Here is a 24,551-nt window from a genome sequence, read left to right as displayed (position 1 = left end):
TAAAGGCTAGAACTTTTACATATTGGATTCCATGAAAACAGAAGGCAACACTCACTTTTTCATCTTATAGAACCCTTTCTTTACAGTACCAAAGTTGCCAGAGCCAAGTTCACCTTCCTCTAAAGTCAACAATTTCCTGTCGAGAGTGACATTTTTTGGTTTAATTTCATCTGGATCGGCGTATGGACTTTCATAGACCTCAGTATCCATGGGTAAGGCCTCTCTCTGATCACCTGCAGTTCAAACAATGAAAAAATTAGACATGATTTCAGACATTTTTGCTGCCACAGCTAATATATTAATTTTTTCTACGTTCAAGACCATCAGTGTGTATGACTTGCAAGGGCATTATGAAGAAACCATATGCTGTCCATCTATATGCATTTTAGAGCAGACCAAAAGACAGAGACATCCCCCTGGTGACCTGCTGTAACTACTGAACATCTGTGCAGGGTGAAACCAGGAGGTTACTTGATAAAAGGCTGGCTAAAGGTTGGCCCTTCTCCATGGTACTTCCCATGAGTTACCTCACACAGTTCTTCACTGAGAATGCTGCCTTATATGTCCTTCATTCTCAGGCACCCAACTTTAACTGCATTATGGTTGGCACTGTGGATGCAACTGGGCACAATCCTTTCTCAGACATGAGAGAATATAGTTTTTAGAGTCCAGGAAATAACACCCCACTTCAAAATGGAAAAAGGGATTTCTGCTAAATTATTTTTGTTATACATCGTGACAGCTGGTATCTTCAGCTACCTGGCTTCAGTTATGATAGTGGTTATACCAATACATAACGGAATGTGAAATAGATGCAAGGAAAAATAAATAAGGATTGAGAAAGAGCTCTGCCATAAGGAAGAAAATTGCATTAATGACATATATTACTCTGCCTACCTCTTTCTGCTCCTGTAGGACCTCTGTTCCTTTGCAGCACGTATGGATTAAAAGGTGCTTCTTCTGGTGGGTGACCGATAGTTGACTGAAGCTGTAGCACACAAATACAGTTTTTCTCTTTAACAATAAATAGGTAAGTTAAAAGCACCTTTTTTTTTCCCCTAAGAATTTTGGTATAATGTTTGCAAGAGACACATAGGTGAGAATCAGAAAGCAAGGGATCCAAAAGCGGTTATTTAATTCTGAAGGTTATTAGAGCAGGCCAAAAGCACAGAAAGATATTACAAATATTTCAGAACATTAGATAAGAGAGAATTAACTGTAGTGGGTCAGGCACAAATCTTATTCTGCAGATATTAAATTTACATGCTCTTTTCAAATTTGCCATGTAACACAAGCAGTTAGAAGGATTTCTCTTTAATCTGTCCTTCCTCCTTCTTCAAGTTATCTCTCCCCCTATCTGGGCCACAGAGAAATTGCTAGCACAAATGAAAACAAAAACCAATTTCCTGTTTCTCTTGTGGATATTACAGAGGAGCTCTATTTTAAAGAAGTGGAAGCAACTGTAGTAAAAAGTTACTACTTTCATAGGCATGTGTAACTTCAGGGACAAACATCATGGACCAGATACTTGGGGTACAGCCTGTTTGTCTGCTCTGAGGAGGGACAAGATTACTTAATTAAGCATCTGTTTCAAATACAATTCCTCTGCCCTTATTCTTGACAGAGAAATAATATGGTGTACACAAACCATCTCACCCATTGGGAAGCTCCTTGCCTGGCACAATAAAGTAGAGATGAGAGAAACTCTACTAATCTGGTCACTTCTGTTTGTGAGCTGTTGGGAACATGCAATTACAGAATCTATTTCTGCACATTAGTTTTTTCTCAAGCAAAGAGAAACAAAGCTCTAGTGGAAGCTGTCCCTGACCATGGCAAAAGGACTGTAATGAAATAACCTTAAGGTCCTTTCCAACACAAACCATTCCATGATTCTGTGAAGTTTCCCATAGTGAACTATTAGATGCAATAGAAGTTTTATCATTTGGAAACAGCATTTAGTAGGGAAAACACCTGACCTGGGAACTACAGACGTTGAAATCATAATTAAGTAATCTGCCCAGCTGGATGAAATAGAAAAGGTTTCACAGATTTTACTGCAACCCATGTGTAGGAATCCAGTTTGCAGCAATATTCTGGCCTAGCAGAATGAGCACATTGACATCAGGCACAGTAAGGGTAGTATTTCTGACTTGGAACAGTGTGAAAAGGCCATTTGCTGTCAAGACAAGCCACAAAACCCCAAGACAGTTCTGGGATATGTCAAGGAACAAACTGATTGATCTACCATTCTCAAGGCAAATGAAGGTATAAACCAAGATCCTTAGCTCTAGTTTTTTTTTTCTAGACTGATTCACCCTGACAAGACCTGTGTCACTCTATTTCACACAGGCAATTCCCTAACCCCAAACCCCCATTAAGACTGGAAGTCAACTGGCATACTTTGAACTGGCCAAATGTAATTAATGTACACCAAATTTTGCATACCTCAAGAATCCTTTCAGCAGTGGAGAACTGCTGATAAAAACATAGCTCTGGCCAAGACATAGCTGAGTCCTCAAACTAGACATATGAGTTATGACGGCTCTTTGCAATTCAAGAACAACAACAACAACAAAAATCCAAAAGGATTGAATGCTCTTGCTCTGCATAAAACCAAACAAGTATATCACTTCCATGCTTGCAAATAAAGCTCTGCAGCTGTGAACTGAAAATCACACAGTGACACCAGATATATCAAAGTTGGTTTTCTTTCTCAGAGAGCTGCTCATGTTTAAGAAGAATCATAGTGCCTTATTTGTCATTACTTAGTTTGGTTAATGCATATAGAATTTCTAATTGCTGCAGATTGATTAAATAACAGTGATGCCTTTTATGTTAATATTCCTACTTTCCTTTTTATTTAACTATCATTTAAATGCAGAGTCCTTTCTGCCCTACCCTTTTAAAACAGCAAGTATAATTCTGCAGATATTTTTTGGACATAAGGATCTTTGCCTTAATACATGTAAGGTACAGGACAACTGATTACTTCTTGTATTCTTACAAGAAACAGAGAATGGGCAAGATGACCAAGGACTTGCATACATCAATCAATACAATCAATAAAAAGGAGTACAAGAAAACAGGCCTCTAGAGGAGCCTTTTAAAAATGTGACACATGAATGAAATGGCTCCAACTACTCTAAATCTGACTTTTACAGTGATGATTATAGTTTTATAGTAAATAGCATAGTACGATTCTCATGAAGGCAAGTTGTACAGCAAGTGCAATATTCTTTCAGGGTAATAACTATGATTTGAAAAAAAGCATGAAGTAATCTTATTTTATTAAAATCTAATAGCTAAATACTGCATGACAAACATCTCATTAGCCATGAGAGGAGTTTTGCCTACGCCATCTCAGTTGCCACTAGGTGGCAGGATTTCACTTAAATTGTCCAAATTGCCGACTTTACACGAGTAAAACAGACTGAAAAATTTTCAACTGGATCTGAAAATGTAATACAAATAGTGCATTTGTAAAATTGAAAAAAAATTTCCAGAAGTGAATAAATATAACATAAAAAATAAAATAAATATGTTTTTTTTCTGGTTTACTGTGTGAAAGCTTTTGACGTAGTAGAAGTAATTGTGTAATTAACCAGGTCTAAAGTAAACTGTGCTTATTGGGGTTAATGAATAGTTAAAATCTTTGAACAGTTCAAAGCACAACTTTTGTCTAGAGTCTAAAATCGGGCAGTATGATGTGGGTCTGAGTATTCCAGGTGAAGTACACGTAAATGGCAATCAAATCGGGTTTCTGAAATTATTTTCCTGAATGGTTTTACTCTGCCAATATGCTTCAGTCTCTACTCTGTGTATGTTTTCCAGAAGTCAGGAAATAGGTATTTGACAGCAGAAAGTGACCAGAGCAAGACACAGGTTTTACCAGGTTAACAGACAGCAGTGTGACCAAAAATACGTCTACAGAGTTCAGACCCGACACCCATTTTTCTGAATCAACCCAAAATGTGTGACAGTTTGGCATTGTATTTCAGATGGCTGAGAGCAGATCGTAAGACTGTGTCTGTATTCGTATATAACAAACACACATTGAAAAAGAGGTATGGGTCCTGTAGGGATACATAGCTGACAACAGCTGTTGGCACTTCAGCATAAAAGTGAACTGAAGCTGTAAGAAAACAATATTTGTTATTTATCAGGATTATCAAATATAGTATATATAAAACATAGCTTTTCACTCTGAACAGTAGCATACCTCTAGGGCTTTTCAGGCCTGCTCATTTTTGTTGAAGAGCAAGTGGAAATAAATCAATAAACATACAGACTCCTGGACCAAACAGGGGCATACATATTATTCTCAGCATGCAAACAAACTCACAGCTACATGCTTCAGAACTACATCAATTACTGGACAGCACCATTTTCAGGCCATGCAAAAGCATTTTCACTAGGACAGGGCAGGGCTCCCCTTGGCTCCCTGGCATCCGGCCAATTTTCCCATTCTGCTTGGTCCTGTGGCATCTTATGCTTGCCTAAATGTAAGTGAATGCATAAGAAGCTCTGTGCACATAGGTTATGTAAGTATGTATATGTTGTTGTTTTTATTGTTCACTAAATGTGTTCAGTAATAACATAATTGTGTAAGCAAGACAATTTTCTGATTACAAATGAAAGTAGAAATATAATTTTGTTGTAACTGAGTGGTTTTGAAAAATATTTTATCACATTTCATTCGCAGAAATATTGAGATCTGCATTATTTTGGTATGCCACAAATAAAAATAAAAAAGAGTCCCTCTATTTTTAAAACCCCTTCAAACCCATTGCTTCAGTTATAACATCGAGCTCATAATTATGCATATGATTAAGATAGATAGAGAAAGCTTACAATATCTTAACAATCTAATTGTTAGTAGTCAAGACAGCAAGCGAAAAGAGGGGGAGAAGAGAGTGAAATTAGTAATTTAAGTATTTTTAACTCAGTCAAAAACCTAAAAAAAGTATATGAGGCACCTTTTTGCTGCCAGGCTTTGGGATGGTGTACGATTTGAGTCTTGAGATAAATCCACCTCCTGACCAACTCTAGAAACCACAATGTCAAAGAGGAACAGTAAATGTGTCATGAAAATAGCTAAAGATATTTCACAAAACAAAAAACACTCTAAAAGAATAAAACACTCCCAAATTTTCTGTTGCTTCTGCCTTCAAGTACACACATATGATGCATCAGAAAAATGCAGTACAGGAAATCTTAGTATTAAATTTTATTTCATCTATATTACCGTCAAACCATCCTGAACCTGTGGACGTACCTTAAGGCAGTTTTTAAATTCAAATGCCCTGCCCTTTGTCCAGATCTTTATTTACAGAGTACACTGTATGTCTCTCCTGCCTCTGTCACTGAACTTTAGTCCCCCTTCCCCAGCCCCCGAACATATTTAGAGACGAGTTGACAACTTTCGTGTCTGGAAATACTTCCTAATTGTAATGTACCTAATGTATCAAGAAAAATTTGAAACACACCTTGGTCAAACAACAAACACTGTGGTTATTGAAGCAGAAAGCATGGTAGGTAATATTAATTTCAAACAAAAAGAAACAGGCTTTACATTATAGACACATACTTATGTTCTGTGTAAAGATACCTTTAAAAGATATGCAAATATGTTTTACAAAAACACATTAAATTAATTAAATGTGACAAATTAGCATTTTTAGGGGTCACTTAAAGATCATACATGACTATTAAAAACTGAGATGGAGCACATACCGTTCAAACATTTAGTCTGATGCTGAAGCTAAAACAACAATCTGAACCACATTCTCAGTCACTTTAAACAGCCTTTGAACTTAGATATTCAGAACGTTTTAATAGCCCATTTGGACTTATTTTCTGAAAAGGCAACTTTTTCAATTGCTAGGGTTGGTATATTCCCTAGTTTTCTTTTAAAATAAAATTTCTGATTTCACATTAGAAAGGTGTCTTTTGTTTCAAGACACCAAGGACAGCCATGTAGTCCCTGAGATGCTACTGGAAGAACAGAAACCTTTTTCATGCTAGACATTCTTCATAGCTGTGATACATAAAAATTCAGTATACTGCATATTGAAAAAGGTTACTGAGTCAGCTCTTTTCTTTTACTTCATGAAATTTTCTTTCCATATTGGGAATAAATGAAACCTGAAGTACTACTTAGTTGCAGTTTGAAAGTAGATAAATTCTCTAAGAGGTCAAGTGCTCTGTTGCACAAGCTGAGCATGGTTCTCATTATACTTTTTCAACGAGAGTATCTCCTAGCACTTGGGAAAGCAACCACCTGTAGTTAGGATAATACTGCTTAACTCAGATATTTGTATTAGACCTACAAATGTATGTCGAGATGAGTACCTCATCAAGCACAGCAACTAGTAAGTTAGGCTCTACTCATAAAGTTTAGGTCTATTATTACCACCTAAAAGACTATGACTAAACAAAATACTGAGAAAGGTTAAGAGGAGAATTTGGGAAATGGCCAGAATTTGGCAGTTTCACTATAATGTCATCAGCTTGAGAACTAAAATAAAGACTAATCTCAAAAGCTCCTCTGCTGGTTTAAATATATATTGAGATGAAATTGATTGCAAGGAGAAAAAAGTAATTTACAAAATGTAAAGGGTCAAAATCACCTTAAATCTAGCCATGGAGCCTCATTTGAAAGGCAAGAAACATCTCAGTCCATGCATGTTCTGGGAGAAGCAAGAACAAGCAACTCCCCATATTCTGCATGGAAAATTACCTTCAATACAGAAATTTAGCATAAAGTTCTTTCTTTTGCAGAGGAAGCATGTTAGTATGACTAAGAAGGAGATGTCCATGTTACATTAAATTTAAGCATTTTGTTACTCCAAATTTGCCCACAGAACAATAGCAAATATTAGACAAATCTGATGTAGATTCATGTCCCTGGTGTAAATTTTAGTCCAAGCTCTTATAACCAACAGTATACAGATAATAATTGGACAATTTGCATATCATCCAGCAGTTGTTTCTACATTTCATGCAGCTTCTTAAATTCAACTTCACATTTGGGCATTCTACTCCACTAAGACTTTGGAACAGCATCACTTATTTTAGGCTGCAATAAATATAATTATAATTATATTATATATAATTATAATTATAATTATAAATATAAAGCTAAATATATATCTATGAAAAATATTTATATATAAATGAAAAAGATATTGAAAAATTGGTCTGCATCCTGGGAGCATCAGTATTAGACTGTTGCTTAGAACTGGCCATTATGATTTGTTCCTCTACTTTCTCTACTTTACTTCTTTATTATAATCAATCCTTTCTCACAAGTCATGATCATCCCTGTTGTCTTGCTCTGGATTATCTCCTCCTGGAAAACATTCTTCCATGCAGTGCCAAAAACAGGTGAAAGTGTCTCAGCTGAGACCTTGCCAGAGTCGAACAAGCTGGAAACACACTGATGTTTCCCCTTCCTCTACCAGCACGGTGGCTGCTCATTCTTGTTCCCATCCTGATTCATCACAGGCATAGGATCCTCTGAAAAGCTGTGTCTGCCCGCTCTTCTGTGATTTATATCTGACTATTAAAAGTGCAGTATCTTGTACTACTTTCTTCTGAGCCTCACCCTTTTTATTTTTTACAGGACATTTCCCTAATTCATCACAACTATTTTGATACCCAATTCAAAAATTCACTATTCCAATTTACATATTTTGGCAATGATTTTCATAGATAAAAAACCCAATGCAGTATACCAGAATTGTCAGAAACTCCTAAATGTTAACTATCATGGTGTAAATAATATGAAGATAGATTGCACATCTTTCATATAAGATTCTGTTTGCATGTTGGTGACAGTATACCTTCTCTTCAAGCTGGCGTAATTTTTGGTTTTGTGTAATCTGAATAATTGTATTTCAGGCATATTAAAAGTCTTCATGAGTCACTGCTTTTACACACAAGTATTAATGTGTGGGAACCTGGAAATATTAAGTGAAATTTTTAAGCTCCATAAGCAGTATTAGTTATTTAAAATTTTCCATTTTCTATGTTTATAGTACAAGCAAGTAATTTAGCAGGCTCATTTTTAAAAAGTCCCAAAGAAAACACAAAACACAGATTTCAATTTTAAGAAATTCAAAATATCAAATATATTGAGAATTAAAACAATATTTTAGTACACTCTTTGCAAAATAGGCACTTTCACTTAGCTTTGGTTATTTTCTTTTTAGTTATCATGACAAGCCTTAAGCAGTAGCAGTTAAATTTACACTTATATTGTGAATTTTTCTGTGTATATTATGAAACATACACAGTACTACCACACTAAATATGCTTGCCCTATCTCTACAACTGCATGTATACCAGATGATACACATGTGGGTCTTGTGGGCTTAAACTTCATGGACATCCTTGTAAATGGCACAGATACAAACCTCAAGGCAGTATTTTTATATTTACTTTTTCTAATTAAAAATATTATTAAGAATAAAGAAGTAATAAATTTTAAAATATTTCTAATTAAAAAGGGACTGATTTTGGTTACTTAATTTCAAATTCTTTATAAAGGTACCTGATGTTCAGAAGTGAAGGTATGAGAGTGGTAGTTCACAGGCCTGCTAGGAGTCAATTGTATTGAAATGGAAGTAATCGCTTATTTGAATAAATTTATTTTCTGTAATATGGGACTGCATCAAGATAATGATCTAAATGATTAAGATATGCAGGGAAATGACTAAAATTCACTCCCTATTTCAGATGAAATCAACTACCTTGAACAAGACAGTATTACGTGATTCTGTGGATGTATCACACCTCAGATGGCTTCTGTATTCAATGGACTTTGAGAATTCAGGTAATTATAGTAACAGGGGGACTTGCTCACTCTTCATGGAGTGGATGAAATAATCACCCCTAAAGCAGTACATAAGAAACGAAACCCTTGTGCAAAGTCTGATGTTAACTGCACAGACCAAATATGAAAATAAATTGAACTTCCATTTCTGCTTCAGTCAGCAGATTCTCAAAGTGAACAGTTTAAGCAATGTCGTATCTCTCCTCCTAGTGTTGCTGATACAACATTATAGAATATGACTATCAATGAGGCACCTTGCCTATGTAAAATACTGTTTTATCACATACATGATATGTGTAAAAGAGGTTCACAAAAAATTAAATTATGATTAGTGCATTCAAAACACTGATGAAAGCAATAAATACCATGATAGAATGTTAAGTTTCTTTTCAAATCACTGTTTATAACTCAAGAAAAATAAACTCACAGATGAAATAATACCCAAGAATTAGGATTCCCAGAACAGTATGTGACAGTAATCCTCCTCAAATCAATGCTATTGCTATACTACCATGTTCATTTACCTTAGGAAGTGTTCCAGAAGAAGAATGAGTATTAAAACCAAGATTATCTGCAAAAGAATCAAATGTAAAATGATACTGAACAAGGTGAAAAATTTGTGTAAGAACACAGAATTTTACAGAGGGGACCAACTGTGAAGTTTTTAGATCCCATTACAGTGTTTCTCTTGGACCATCTTCTTTTTGCTTTTGTCTCTTATATGCAGCAGACTCTGCTACTTTTGGCCACAGAGACAGAAGTAAGTGGAGAGCCTAAATGATTCAAACGAGAATGAAAATAATGGTGGGAAAAAAGCATGTAGTCATTCAAATGAATGGAAAATGTAAAAACTTCAGGGTTGGACTTGATGATCTTAGTGTCTTTTCTAACCTAAATGGTTCTATGATTATATTTTATTATTCTATATCCTCTCACCATGGCACTGGCATCCAGTTAGAATGACAGAAGGTGACCTTACAGAGAGAATACCAGTTCTGGAAGAGCACAAGCTGGACATAGATCAGTCAGATCCATCTCTTTTCCCTTTTCAGTCAGGGAAAGAGGGAGGACAACATCTCTTCAGTGTGATATGACATTAAAGAAGAAACAGGATAAAAACCAACACTCTACCCAACACTGACACTTTCCCCCACCTCTTCTCCTTCTTTCCCACAAGTTATCAAGGAATGGCTCTCTGACCCCACTTTCAGGGTTGGGTGCAGCCAGTGCCTTGCTCTGCCCTGCTCCCCCCAGCACAGGAACTCACCTGCTGGGCACACGACTCATTGCACCCATGATGAATTCCTGCAGCAGCACTGCTGCTGTGACTGGAGCAGTGCTGGGAAGAGCACTTTGTTCATGTTTGTGGTCCAAGTAACACACACTACCACTTTGAGCAGCAAAGCACATTTCTGATCTAACAATAATTTAGACCCAGCAGTAATTTCACTTGGTAGCCCTAAGCTACAGGATACCACCTCCATCATGCACAGTCTGGCAGATATCACCCCATTCGAAAACGTGGAAAATCTGCACCCACCTATATGGGAAGTGGAAAAAATTCACACACATTTATCATAATTATTTCTTTTAACACATATAAAAATAACAGGAATAACTCACCATTTTCGGAGCCATGTTGTGGACAAGGAATGGTAAGAACCCTTAATAATCCATCTGGTTTGTATGAGTAATGCTCAACTAACTAGCAGAATGAGAGGGGAGGGAAAAAAAAGAAATAATGAGAGAAGAAGTTAAGAAAATATGAAGGTGGTATTAAATATATTAATTAAATATACTGTCTCTTTAGAAATGTGTGCATATGTACAATAGCTGATCTATATTACAATAAATGACCTTGAAATACCACAATTCTTTACTGCACATGTTATTTGCTTTATTTCTATCTAGCAGGGGTGCATGTTTCTGAAGTAACCTTGTGAATAAATGTACAATGTGATGGGTCAGTACTTCCCCCAGTTCTGCTATCAAACAGCATTGTATCTCTGAGCAAATAACTTATTTTTATGTCTCTGAGTTCCCATTCTCCTTCTTTTCTTTTTTTCTTTTTTTTTTCTTTTTAATTTTTGGGGATAATTACAATGCAAGAATTGCCCTAATATGCAATGCCTTCTCTGGACCTCAGAATTTCAATGGGATGTGAGCAGTTAATAAATGTAGCACCAGTAGTTGTGACCATTTGTGCTCCTGGATTGTCCTCCCCACATCATGTTTTACAGGTTTGTTACTGATATCTTCCATTTGGGTATAAAGGAGAAGGTCTGTGAGTGTAAGAGTTGCAGGCATGTTCACAGTTCACAAAAACTGTAAGATAGCAGAGCTGCTTTTAAATTTCTAGTAAGATCAGGAAAGAAATGCAAAACCCCTAAGAATTAATATATGCAAGCAAAGACTCATATTTTAGATCTGTGACTCACTTAACTCATTTTAATAGACTTTTAAGCAGGAGGACATAAGAGATTTCTGCAGGGATTTCAATTCCCTTAGTGTTTTCAATTTACACAGTAATTTCACCAGTATTCAGTTTTAGTATCAACTATGGCATAGTCAGCTGTGGCTGTCTTCATTGTTTATTCTTTACCAAGATCCAGACATATTTGGGTGGTAAGCCTCAGCAAGCCACGCTTTAGCAGACTTGAAGGTAGAGAATTTCAAAGCTAAAGACTGCATTATGTGCGCAACACCTTAAACTATCCTCTTTTTGCTTGCTAGAATTCTGTTGCTGCTGTCATAAATTACATTAGCAAAAGACTAAACCAAGCATATCCATTATTGAAAATGGTTACTTGCAAATGTGAACAGATTTTCATTCTAGAGAATGTTCAGCTAATAATATAATAACTAATAAAAATCACAGTTTTGAACTCATCCAGGCTGCAACATCATATTTAAAAATTATTGAACTCTCTACACTCACATAGCTTTCTACATCAACATATATTTTCTTCATATACAGAAACCACACAATGTTGGAAACATATCACAAATAAACCTGCCAAAACGTGTTGGTTTTAGCCAAAAACTATTGTCACAGGGCAAACTAAAACAACGTTGGTCAGCTGGTCAGTTGTATAGAAATGTGATGACAGATATCCACGTGACATAAATTTAACAGACCTGCCACAAGGTGTCAAATCTTTTTCCATCTGGTATGGAGAGTTTTCCTGTCTTATCTCTGTCAATACGATAGTGCAGTACTTTTCTGTCATTCAGTAGGCACAGGGCATAGGAACCATTGCTATCCCTTTCTCGGATACTGTAGAAATAAGAAAGACTTTCAGGATTTACCAGGAATGAACATTGTTTTTATTTACCCTTTCCTTAAAGATTTTGAATTAAAACCAAAACAAAATGAGCACTGCAACTTCTGAAAACATTTTGTTAAGCCTTTCATTTATTTCTTAGTGTAATTAACTTTCAGGTTAATTGACTAAAGTTTCTCTTTTTTTTCTTCCAAAAAGGCAACAGATGAAAACAAAAAATCAATTATGTAAGGCACTTTAGGGCAGCTACAGAACACTGTACACTACATAAAGCACTCTTGGGGCAAATATGCCTTTTAAAGGTTCTGCAGTACTGGCTTGCCTCTCTTTTATCTTTTATTTCGAAATAAAGAGATGACAGTAAGAACAGAAGATAAAATATTAAAAGAACATAATGTGAAATGGCAATTTTTTTATGTTTGAAATAGCTTGCTGTGTGGCTGGGAATTTAAAGAAAATAATGTATTTCTGTAATCATTAATCCTTATAATTTCAGGAAAGACATTAATGTTTTGTTGCAGATTTTACATAAAATTCCTATGAAACTTAACATGATATTGAAGTGTACATATCTCATCTAAACTTCACCACGGAGAGACTGCTAAATGTAATATAAAAACTTTGTCTAAAATTCAAAGGTAGGATGATCTTCCAGGAGACCTATGAGTGCCCTCCGAGATGCCCATAAAGCATGACAGAGTTGTTATATGTGTACTCAGGGCTAGCTGACACTGAGACCAGTATATTCTGACTACTGGACGCAGAAAAGATGGGAGTTTGTTACTACCTCCAATATAGTTGGTGCAACATTTCTGAGTTTGGAAAGCAGGCTTCTTCTTTCAGTCAGGCTCCCATGCTGACTGACAGCTGACAGTGTGACAGCAATAGAGTAATAATAAAATTGACTGGATTTTTTCTTTTTTAAATGAAAAGCTTAGATTCTGGAGCACTACAACATTTCTTGTTCTGGTGTGCACAGAAATCTACTTTCTCTCCCTTGAATTTTTGAGCAGCCTTGAAAAGAATTATAGCAGTAAATTCTCACTAAGGTTTTAAGAACTTTTGCTGGTGCAACACTGGTATTTGCTGTTATATCTCAGGAGATTGCAGAGTCAAGTATTAAAGTATTCTTGTCAGCTGACTCTCTCAAGGTTGAAGTAAGAGTGTATTTTGCCTGAATTACTTATGTACCTTTTCCCTTCAAATAAAATGATTCTTGTTGCCTAAGATGTGAACAGGACACTGGCTAAAAGAAAAGGGAAGCAGGGTCAGGTTTTTTTTCCTGACACCAAAGTAGGTTGTGTAAGTCTCTAAAGCAAATTGAAACACATTGTGGTTTCTTCATGGCATATAGGTGTTTTCTCAGCATGCTGATTTCCTGTGCTGACTGACCAGTGAAGAGCAACAGGCTCTGCTACAATGAAGAGTGGCTTTTACTTAGTCTTCCTCTGACCTGCTCAAAGCAAATAAAGCTGAGAAAAATATTTTCAGAATAGAGGGCATTGTTTCTAAAACACAAACAAACGGCATTTCATTGTAATCAGGCTTCTGTTGAGAACAGCACAAATAAGATTATAAAAATTCAATGGATTGTTTCTCAGTAACAAATATCCTTCATGTTTCACAGGAAGAAATGGAGGCTCCAATAAAATTCAGTTCTACTGAAACTGGTTCTCATTTCCAAGACTTGTTACTCTCAGGAGAGGCACTGCAAACATTTCTTGAGAGCACAGGCACGAACGGGAGGGGAGAGCCCTGCTTTCTGAAGACTATGGCACAGACCCAAAAAGCTCTATCCCTCTTCAGTGTAGGATTTAGCTGGAGTTCAGGTTTATAGGGCTGTAACTGCATTTCAGAGGTTTTCCTTCCCCTAACCAAACAGCCACACAACTCTGGAGCCATCTGCAGCTTACAGCCATGACAACTTCTGTCAGACAGCTCTATCACTGCACATCCTGAAAACACCTCCATTCTAACACATGATCAGTCAGGGTCCATGGGACCCTTTCTCTCTAAGGGTTATGGAGCAGGTGGGTTTTAAACTGCAGTCAGTCAACTCCAGCATAACATAGATCCCTACAAAAGATAAAATCAGGAGGTACACAACCTGGATCCCCACAAAACACAAAACCAGAAGATACTACCCTTTTTCTAAATATGACTGAAAGGCAGAAGTATCAAGTGCATTGAATTGACAGCTTAAGTCTTAGTTTTGGCAAACTGAACCCTTACTGCGTGGCATGGATTGCCCCAAGCCACGTTTCACAATTTCACTTTGGTTTGCAGACTGTGATAATAGCTGTCTAGGTTAGGCTAAGCCTCCAGAACTGCAGCTGGGTAACAGTATTCCATTCTATGTCAACAGCTGCTGTAAAAAATAGAATAAAAGGCAAATGCTATTCAAACTTAAAGGTTGTAACCTGAAACCTCTTTGAACGGACAGAAAATTTTCACATCTTGATGGTACTGCCTGCATTACCCAGGGCCTTCACATCAGATCTGGGAGCTCTCCTCACATATGGAACTTTCCTTGTATGGAAAGTAACAAATTCTGGAATGTTAAGAAAAAAAAAATCAAAATTCCAAATGCACTCTCTGCTTTAAAGGGCTCTGAAATGAAGCACAATATTAACTGTTCTTCAATAGAAACTGCTAAATAAAAAGGCCTTCATTGCAAAATTTTGGCAAGGAAGGAAGCCAACAGTCAGGTATCACCTTGTCTTCCATTTCATGCTATTGCAGAGAATTGCAAATGTCCAGAAGAAAAACATAAAGATAATAAACACCTGCAAACAAACAACACTGTTGTTTCATTCACTGAATTCATCAGAACTATGAACAACTTCACTGAGAACAGATTTGAGTACATAGCTACATAGGTATATTAGAGAAGTGCCCAAGGTATCTAGATTTTTTTGTGACATATATTTTTAAAACAGCAGAATAAGGAATGTAGAAATTAAAATTGTTACCTGATGCAATGCAGAGAATATTTAGGTATTGATTTTATATTTCATGCAATGTGTGTTTGAGTATTTTTTGTGATTTTGGGAGTGTAACCTAGACAGCAACCAATAACAATCTGGAGTGTTATTAGATTCAGTGTAAATAGCTATTCATTCCTTCCTTTGGTATTTTCATTTGGAAGCAAAAAGAACAATGTCCCAATTTTTTCTGTTTCCATCTGAAAGCCCAAATGATCCCCCTCTTTCTAAAGAAAAATATCCTTGAGGGTCAAAGAAATAAATTGCTATCACAATATGCCTCATTGACTGTGTAGAAAAAACAGAATTCACAGCATTCTGCAGTGGAGAATTATGAAGAAAATAAACAAGCAAAATGCTTGCTTTAGGAATGGTGTGAAATTATTCTTGCTCCTGGATCCAAAGGCATACTAAATTTTATTCTTGGCATTGCTTTGCCTTCTCAGCAATTACAGCTTTGTTGATGCCAGAGACATTGACATTCCCCACTGCTGATGGAGCTCCAGCCATTCTCTGTTTGTCTTGCCCTCTCTCTCCATGGCCATCTCTCTGGTAACGCTATTAACAACATGGCTACTCATTATCACTTCAAAGATCTGCTGCACATTGCATATGTTCCAAGTTTGCGAGTAATAAGTAATGAACTTGGCACCATCTGTAAAAGAATTATATAAAGGGCAAAGTGGATTAACTGCTGTCTTCATTTGCATCATTTCTTCTCCCCTGTTCACTAACACATTCAAAGCTGTTTCAGAAATGTCAGAACACTACAGAGTTTAGGAGATATCTCAGCTTCACACTATTGCTATCTACAATAGATCCTAAAAATTCATTTCCTGGTGAGTCTGCTGCACAGTTATAAAATAATTTTGTGAGAAGGATTGCATCAAATTAGTTGATTTAGTCGACTTCACCATGGCACGAAAATACACCATGCTTCACCAAACCCCTAACAAACAGCTCTGCAGTAAAACTGCATCTGAAATAGGAGATCTTGGTACAGCTGTCTCAGTTAGGTCACAGCTTTTCTTCACACCTCAGACCCACTCTGCGGCTGAAGCACCCAGTGCAGAACCTGTCTTGAGAGGCCACAGCTCTGCCGTAGTGGTCTGCAAGTGGCACCCAACATGTACCTAACTGAAGATCAGTAAAGAGCTCTCCCAAAGAGTCATGGGCATCATCCAGGCTGCTGTGGAGAGGACGACAGCACCTCCAGAAACACAGTTCAATGTCTGTGTATTATCATTTATCTTGAAAAGCTTTTACGGTCTTTTATAGCTTGTTTAAGCCTAGCAACTCCTTGGCACTTTCAAGAGGAATTTAATCATTAATTAATATCCCTGAATGAGGGTCACATTTAATAGGATTGTTTTCATCTTCTATGATGCCAACAATATCCAGACCCTTTTATGGATAGAAAGTTAACACTAATAGAATTATCTTAAGAATGCTCTATATGGTCAAAAAATGACTTAGCTCCGTATGCAGTCTGGTAGCAGCAAACTCCTAGAAGAAGGCAGCAATATTAGTGTAAATATATACTGCTACATATCCCAGAAACAAAAATCTTTGGTCAGACAAAAGACAATAAAACTCTTACAGACAACTGCACTTCAAAGCTTATTATTTTGAAATGTTGTTACTAGTACTAAGTATTGTGACATGTAAGAGACAGTTTAGTTTCTAGTTGTCATGGAATGCCATGATGTGGCATATTACTGTGGCTCATTATAATAGTCTAAACCAGTTTTGTCCTCTTTAATATTCTCATTACTTCCTGAAGATACTCATATGACACCAAAATAGTTTTCTACTTTCCTTTTACACAACTGTTCATATTTTATGTGGACTACATACAGCCATGAACACAGGTACACATGTAAAAAGTTTATATAGACTTAACTGCTAATTTGCAATGCCTTCACTCACAATTTCCCTAATACTGAATTTTTAAGTTTACCAGTATTTCTGAATATTCTTTATTCTCCTCCAACTCCGTAACTCCTGGTTTTGAATGCATATGCAAGATCAAATGCTTGTATAACTTAAGTGGTCAACACTGATGGCAAGATATGCCAACCCTTGCCACACACCAGAGGCGTTTCTTATGTGAAACTACAGAGGAAACTAACTCTTCTGCTGTTTGCTTTCAGTGAAGTTATAATTTATTTTTCAACTCTTCCACATATGCATGCATGAACTCAGATATCAACAATATTATAAATATTTAATGATGCATTATTAATAAAATAATCTTGCAATATTAAAAAAAGTATTACCAATATTAACAGTTTAATCTATTATCAAAGTTCCCTACCAGACAAAATGCAATAAACCCCAGAAGTTTGGTCAAGAACATTCACCCAATATAGAATGTAAAAGTGTTAGTGTAAAGTGGGGCTTCAGACATAAAGTTCTCTATTTTCAGTTTCTTTTCAGATAATTTTAGAAATATTTTACTTCGGTTCCACTGCTATTTTTTTCCCCCCCAAAGTTTGTGCCTAGAGTGGCAATCTTACATAAACATTCTTCACAGAAGAGGTAGAAAATACTTCCCATTTCATGTCATGGTTTCTGTGTTTGGTTCTGAAAACAAACTCTCTAGCATCCACATACAAACTTTATTGACTTTTAAGCCATGAAAAAAACTTTTAATAGATCTTTGAAAACTTCCTGGTAAAACATCCACATTTAGCTCAGAATTTTTCCTTGCATGCATTGTAGTGTTATTTTTATGGTGCTACTCCTGATATTTTGAACTGCAATCAGGAATTTTTTCTACTATTTACATATTTAAACCATTAAAAATAATTAAAGATTTGATAATCTTGTATTTCTTTAGCATTGCTAATCTTAGCAATGCTAAAGAAATCTACATGTTAGTTGTATCATTACACAGACTGCTGTATTGGATTTTGCTTTAAGATAGGTATGTCAGATGGATAGCAAATTTCTGGTGTAATGAAGTTTTGGAGAGCCTTGTTAAAAATATTTATTTTTATATAATATAAAAATATTATATCCTTCTAAGATTTATTATTTTCTCCATAATAAACAATTTGATTTTCGTCACATACAAGTATACACTCGTGGACTTGTTAAATAACCTCAGTTTACCTAATCTCTTCAATCATTTAGCTCCTCTCTTTGTTCCCATGTTCCAATTCCTACTTCAACAAGCAAACATCTCTTAGACTTACATGTCTGAAAGTTTTACTTTTCAGTCAGCTACTGGGCTTAATTATCTTGACCAGTGTTAGAAAAACACTAACTCACAGTCACAACTTCAAAGCCTTCAATCCACATATGTACAGAATATTCTGGCAAGCACTGCTGCTGGGTAAGTAAAACTGTGATGTCTGTGCCTGAAATATAAAACAATGCACCACACTCACACTCAACAGTTTTGCTGCTTCTGCTTCAGTTAGCCAGAAATGAGTGGTTTATTTCTCAATACCTGCTGAGCAAGCCCATGTTAGGCAACCCACTGCTGAAACCAATAAACCTCTCTAAATAAGACAGTTCTTTTATTTGTGATGATCCTCTAAGTGTGTGGGTCTGAGAGCTAGAATGGCTCAGCAATGTAGAATAACTGATTTCAACACAAATGAACAACACATTATTTCTCTTGCTGCACTGGCCACTGAACTATGGGATAGGTTAAGTTCTCTCCCTGTGTCTTCCCTGAGACCATAGGAGCAAATGGCAGCTGAGTGGCTACTGCATTCTAAAATGGCCAGATAGGAAGTCTGTGCAAGAACAGTTAATACATCAGAGAGCATCCTACAGATGCAAAAGTAAGCAGTCTTGTCCTTAATAACAGATATCCAAGATCAACACGCTAGCAATTCATATTATTTAAGCTCCAATGGCAGTTGCCATGGTTTAAACAGAGCCTTAAAATTAGCATTTTCTCCTCTATGGGCTTCTCCTCCCAGTGTGAAAGTGGCCACTCAAGTTCCATCAAAACTATATAAATATGGATCCATTGAAATATCCAGTCCCATGGGAGAAGGTCTGAATGCTCCCCCACAACTGATTGCACATGTCACTGCAAAGAGTATCAGAAACGCCTCATTGGCCATCTTTAAGGAACATAGGAAAATGCTGGGAAAATATTTCCAGTCAAAGCAGTAGGACTGCTCATAGAAGATTAAAAAGAGACTAGTGTTTATAATAGAGACTGAAAATGTCAAGTCTACTAGAAAATTTCACTCCCTTACTCCAAAACCTATCCCTGTTGTTAATAAATGCTAGCTAGTGGATTCTTTTCTCTGAAGAAAAACTAGATTCCTTCCCCTGTGCACCCCTCCACCGCCCTTTCCCCAAAGAGAAGCACTTTGGCCACAAAGGAACCAATGTGTGCCTGAGGCAAACTGGAAAAGCTGCCAGTTTTAATACATGATCAACATCATGACTCAGCTGATACAAAGTTGGTTTGGTAAGGTGTTAAAACAGAAAGCAAAAAAGCAATATATTTTTAGGTACAAAATTGTCATTAAAAGAAAGGATTGCTCTTTCTTTCAATTACTGGACATTCTGTCTAAAAAGTAGGAGAAGAAACTAAAAAAATCACAGGGCAAGGAAAAGGAGAGGTTGTGTGGTGATGTTGGGCTGGTAATTGGTAACAGCAGCTATGTTCATCAAATCCTCTGAACTCCTATGCAGCAGAAAGATATACATCTGGCTCCACAAATTTTTGTAACTTTTCAACAGTTTTTTTTTTACTACAATTATGACAAAATCTGTGACAAGCTTATTACAATGTTTTGTTACACATGGCAGCCAAAGCAACTGGATAACACCCCTCCGGATGTGGTCCGCACCAATAGGGAATATGAGGCTGAAAACAGGCATGCATGGCTACTTGGGTGAGACTGGCTATGAAACACAAAAAACTCAAGTACTGAGGAAAGAAAGGAGAGTTCAAGAAATGAGATGTCACTACAGTCACAGCATTTTTGCTTAAGACCTCATAGGAATTCACTCTACTGGGAATCAGATTTAAAGAAGTTACTGGTTCCTGTCTACTGAGACTGAAACACGGAAATATGCAAGGGTTGCACCCACATTAGCAATTAGTATGGCACAATAACAGAAAAACAGTAAAGTGAAAGAATTGATACAGAAGAACCATATCCTTCTTGCAATCAGTTGTGGGGTTTCATTTTGGACTACCTCTAAAAAAAGCCAAAGGCTGAGTGCTAAAGAAAACTACACAGGTAGGTGATAAAATTTCGCTCAAAAATTATACAGTTCCAAGTGATCCTTACATGGCCTTGACTTTTAAGCCAAATTTTTCAAATTTTTTATCATTAAATAAATACTTTCTGGGTGGGGGTGGGAGTGACAAAAGACAGCTCTGTTAAAACACTGGTATTTTTCAAATGAGGATTCTCGAAACAAACCCCTGGCTCTAGTCCCTGATGGCTGTCAGTCACTATCCTAATGCCACATTTGTGCTCAGAAAACAAAAGATCATCAGGCTCGATAAATGCAGAGGGTAAACACCAGACACAAAATAGTGGTGTCAAGGTAGAAGTGGTCATTTTATTGCTTAACTACAAAACACAGCACTACCACTGTCCCTTGGAGACATGACAGATACAGATCTCAACAGCTGCCAACACAGGGAGTTTGTCTCTAATTGTACCAGTTTAACAATCCTGTGTATTGGTTGCAGGTGGTCAGGCTTTGACAGTGGGGCTGCAAAGGCCAGGGGTTGCCCTGGGCTGGTCACAACAGGTGCCAGCAGGTCCTGGTGGACACCCCTGCAGATGTTCCAGGCTTTTGTTATAGCTTTCCATCTTTAGTTAAGTGAGGGACTTGAAGGCAGGAAGCATCATGTCATGTAAATGACGCTGAACTGGATGCCCTCACTGTGGATGAACCATGCTTTAGGGCACAGTCTCATTTGAGATTTATTCAAAAGAGCTGTACAGTAACACTGGAGGCGAACAGCAATACCACAGGAAAAGAAACTCACAGAAATTTTCCATTGTTTCTCGACCCGATGAGGATACGGCGTTCTGACTCCTCCCGAGAGATCCTCCCATGGAACCACGGCATCTTCTCATGGGCTGTAGTGGCAATCAGCTTCTCCAGCTGAGGCTTCTGACTAATGATAGCTTGTTCAAGAGCCTGCCCCTAGAGAACAGTAAAAACACGGTGAAACAGTCAAACTATCTTCTGCAATAAAAAGATCACAGGTAGACTCTCAGTCTTTTGGGACATCCAAAATCTGCACATATTTGTTGTGTGTGAAGGCCTGGTTGCTATAAAGATTTTAAAACAGAAACTAACATATCACAAAACTAGGGTTCTTTCTCTACCTCTGAGAAAAAGAAGAAAAATTAACCAGTAAATAAAACCACTGATATATTAGTATTTAAGCTTAAAACAAAGTCATATTGTTATGGTAATGAGACATGGCTAAATGAAGTTTGTGTCAGTCTGAGCTTTCAAACATACCTCCAAATTACATATCCTATGGCAGTGTACTAAAATAAACCAAATGTGCTTTGCACTGTTGCAGCATGTCTATGTCAAAGACATCAATGCAAATTTTCCCAGACAGAACAGTCCCCATTTTAGAATGAATTATTCAGAGTAATATCAACTTAGACATTTCTAACCTTGTCTACAACCTACCACTTCTAAATTGGGCTCAGAATCTGAGGGCAACCTCCACTAGTTTCACCAACGTTTAACCAGAGCTCATCAACTTCCCTCTAGATTGAGCTCAGACTCATCAGAAAAGACATTGTGAACCTCAGCAGTTATAGAAAATGTTGTGTAAGTTTCAGGTATTCCCAGTTGTGGGTTGCTCCATATATTTTACAGAGCAGAATTCATAGGGTTACCTGCTAGCAGCAAAAGAGATTAGGAACCTTGAGTATCTTCATGAGTTCATAAAGCAATTATAATCATAAAGGTAACTCATGACATCGCAAGGTGAAATAATACTCTCTTTGCAGCCTCCTACACTAGTGTTTCCATGTTAAGAATGGCTTCTTTATAGTCATTCCCAGGAAAAAATCCAACATCTGTCCTCCACATGGAAAATTCCTGCTTGACCCCTGCAGCACTGAAGATGCAGTGCTCTGGAGTGTAGAAACTGCTCTCTTTCAGGAATAATTTCTGTTTTGGACATAAATCAGCATCACAGAAACAAGGCCAACTAAGAGAGTAAGATATAAAACAAGTCATCATGTCACCATGCCTGCCTGCATATCAATCCATAACAAATCAGATTTAAAAGCAACGAGACAAATCATTTCTGTATATTGTTTATTACAGGTATTAATTTTTGGTCCACATCTGATGGCATATATTAGTGTAGAGGTAGATAAGATTATGCTAGACCAGGACATTGTAGAAATTCTAAGGGCTTAAATTTCAGGAAAACTAGACTTATCACCAAGTTACTGCACGGACTGTGGAGAAAAACCCCTCATTGTTAAATCTCAAACATCTGTGATGTCATTGTGAAAAAATACTACCTAGCAGCAGCAACAGCTGGAAACAAACACTGCAATCTCTTTTCCCCTAGCTCAAAGATTACCTTAGGGCAAGATCAGTCTGGTTTTACCTGCAAATTCCAAGTCTGCTTGACATACTCTCTGATGAGGTTCTCTTTCAAATCTTCAAAGGGTCCTGTTTTGGGTTCAACGCCTGGAGGCCGGTTGAAAGGTTTTCTCAGTAGACAGATAAGGCCATCCGCTTCCCCTGAATGATAGTTAATGAGTTCAGCAGGACTGGCATGCGACTTGCCTCCTGCAATAGCATAGGAGCCACTCAGCTCCCTCTCAATTGTATAGTGGTGAACCTTCCTTCCATGGGCCAAGGATAGGGCAAAGCCCCCCAGGTAATTCCGGCTTTGGCGGAGCAAGTATAGTCCATCATTTGCCCCTCCCTGCATCAGATACTCCTCAGCTTCTTCACGTGTGATATTACCAAAGAAGTATGGCAAATGGTTAGCAGGGTTTGATGTGTTGGAAGCCATGGTTTTTTCTTTTCCAAGTAACAAACCGAGAATACTGTATCTGAAAATACAAAGACAGAGATATGAATGTCAGTAGGAAAAACAGGATAAACCAATAAGATGGCAGTTCACCTGTAGTATGTTTGCAGAATCACAGAATGATTTAAGTTGGCATAGACCTCTAAAATCATTGAGTCCAAACTTGAACCAATCACCACCTTGTCAGCAAGACCATGGCAAGTATGAATGCTCTGTCCACTTGTTTTTTGAACACCTCCAGGGACAGTTACTCCATCACCTCCCTCAGCACAGGATTCCGCTGTTTAATAACGCCTTCTGTGAAAAAAATTCACCCAATGTCCTACCTGAAAATGTCCAGGGGGCATAGCTTGAGGTAATTTTATTAAAACATTTATTGGTGATACATATGTTGACAATTAAAAAAAATATTTTAAAGTGAAGATCTCATTTTTTTTATCTTGTTAGAAGTTGTTTGTCTAAATCCCATCAGATCTCTTTTCCTGTTTCCCAGCACCTTGGCTAGAAGTGGACAAAGTGATCAGAAGTTCAGTTTCTCCTTCTATAGTTGTGAAGCACATAGGAGTTAAAATATGAGCCCTTCACAATAAAATGAAGCATCATTTCAGGGAAGTCATGCAGCAATCTGTGGAATCAGCATAAAACAGTTCAGGCTGTAGGAAACAGTGTGCAACTGAGTTACATGAAGAAAAGTGCAGAAGACTTTATGGATAAGTATGTAAAAAGGGAGGGTCCATAATGCAAAGGTGTAACTGAGGAATGGGAGTCTTAATGTAGGGCATTTTAGCACACAGCACTTCAGACTGACAACTTCCCTGCCAGTCCTGAAGCAGGCAGAGCTGTTTGTGCCTACTGCTTAATTCATATTTGATCCATCAGTGCTGACTTGCTGTCCCTTGTTCTCATATCAAAAAACAGTAGAGAAATACCTGTGTTATGCTGTGAATACGTAAAGGGTTGATGTGGGAAAGGAAAGAGGTAGAGAAACACAAAGTCAAAACAACAAGGCTCACACAGTGTAGAAAACTAGACAGGGCACAGTCATGTCAAACCACATGCTGTGCAGATCTTCCGGTCTTCTCCCACCATCCCAAATAAGGGAGATCTCAAAGTTGCAAAGATATTGCACCTATAAAACAGAGCTTTAGGCAACATATTATTTATAACTCTTGTGATCTGCAACCAAAGTTACTGGTGTTAAGTTCCCATACCAATCTAGTAGCATAACTTTCGGTCGCTAATTGCAACAAAGAAAAGTTATAACTGAAGACACAGAAGGCAGTCCTTAGTCAGTCACCATCAAACATTTATTCTGTATGCAAAATGACCATTCTGACTGTACCATACAAAGCTTTCTTCAAATGGAATAGATTCATTCAGTAATTTAATGCAGGGCCAGAGGACTGCAGTCAATAACACAATGC

The 24,551-nt window shown here is 37.2% G+C and overlaps 1 protein-coding gene across 1 annotated transcript in view; it reads right to left on the bottom strand.

Moving 5' to 3' along the window:
* Positions 1 to 24,226, bottom strand: part of SYK (spleen associated tyrosine kinase) — a 31,433-nt gene extending 7,207 nt beyond the window's left edge. Inside the window, exons 1-9 of the mRNA XM_063180272.1 lie at positions 24,141 to 24,226; positions 22,696 to 23,149; positions 21,091 to 21,251; positions 11,975 to 12,113; positions 10,460 to 10,541; positions 9,361 to 9,407; positions 4,977 to 5,045; positions 898 to 988; positions 56 to 233 (exon numbers count right to left, since the gene is read on the bottom strand). Of these exons, the coding sequence (XP_063036342.1) occupies positions 56 to 233; positions 898 to 988; positions 4,977 to 5,045; positions 9,361 to 9,407; positions 10,460 to 10,541; positions 11,975 to 12,113; positions 21,091 to 21,251; positions 22,696 to 23,149; positions 24,141 to 24,184 (1,265 nt within the window). The 5' untranslated portion in view covers positions 24,185 to 24,226. The remainder of the gene's footprint in view (positions 1 to 55; positions 234 to 897; positions 989 to 4,976; positions 5,046 to 9,360; positions 9,408 to 10,459; positions 10,542 to 11,974; positions 12,114 to 21,090; positions 21,252 to 22,695; positions 23,150 to 24,140) is intronic.
* Between the last annotated feature and the right edge of the window lie 325 nt (positions 24,227 to 24,551).

Source organism: Melospiza melodia, chromosome Z, assembly GCF_035770615.1.
Source record: "Melospiza melodia melodia isolate bMelMel2 chromosome Z, bMelMel2.pri, whole genome shotgun sequence".
In the NCBI taxonomy this organism is placed as follows: domain Eukaryota; kingdom Metazoa; phylum Chordata; class Aves; order Passeriformes; family Passerellidae; genus Melospiza; species Melospiza melodia.
The sequence above is the reverse complement of the archived record's forward strand: the minus strand, read 5'-3'. Positions and strand labels throughout refer to the sequence as shown.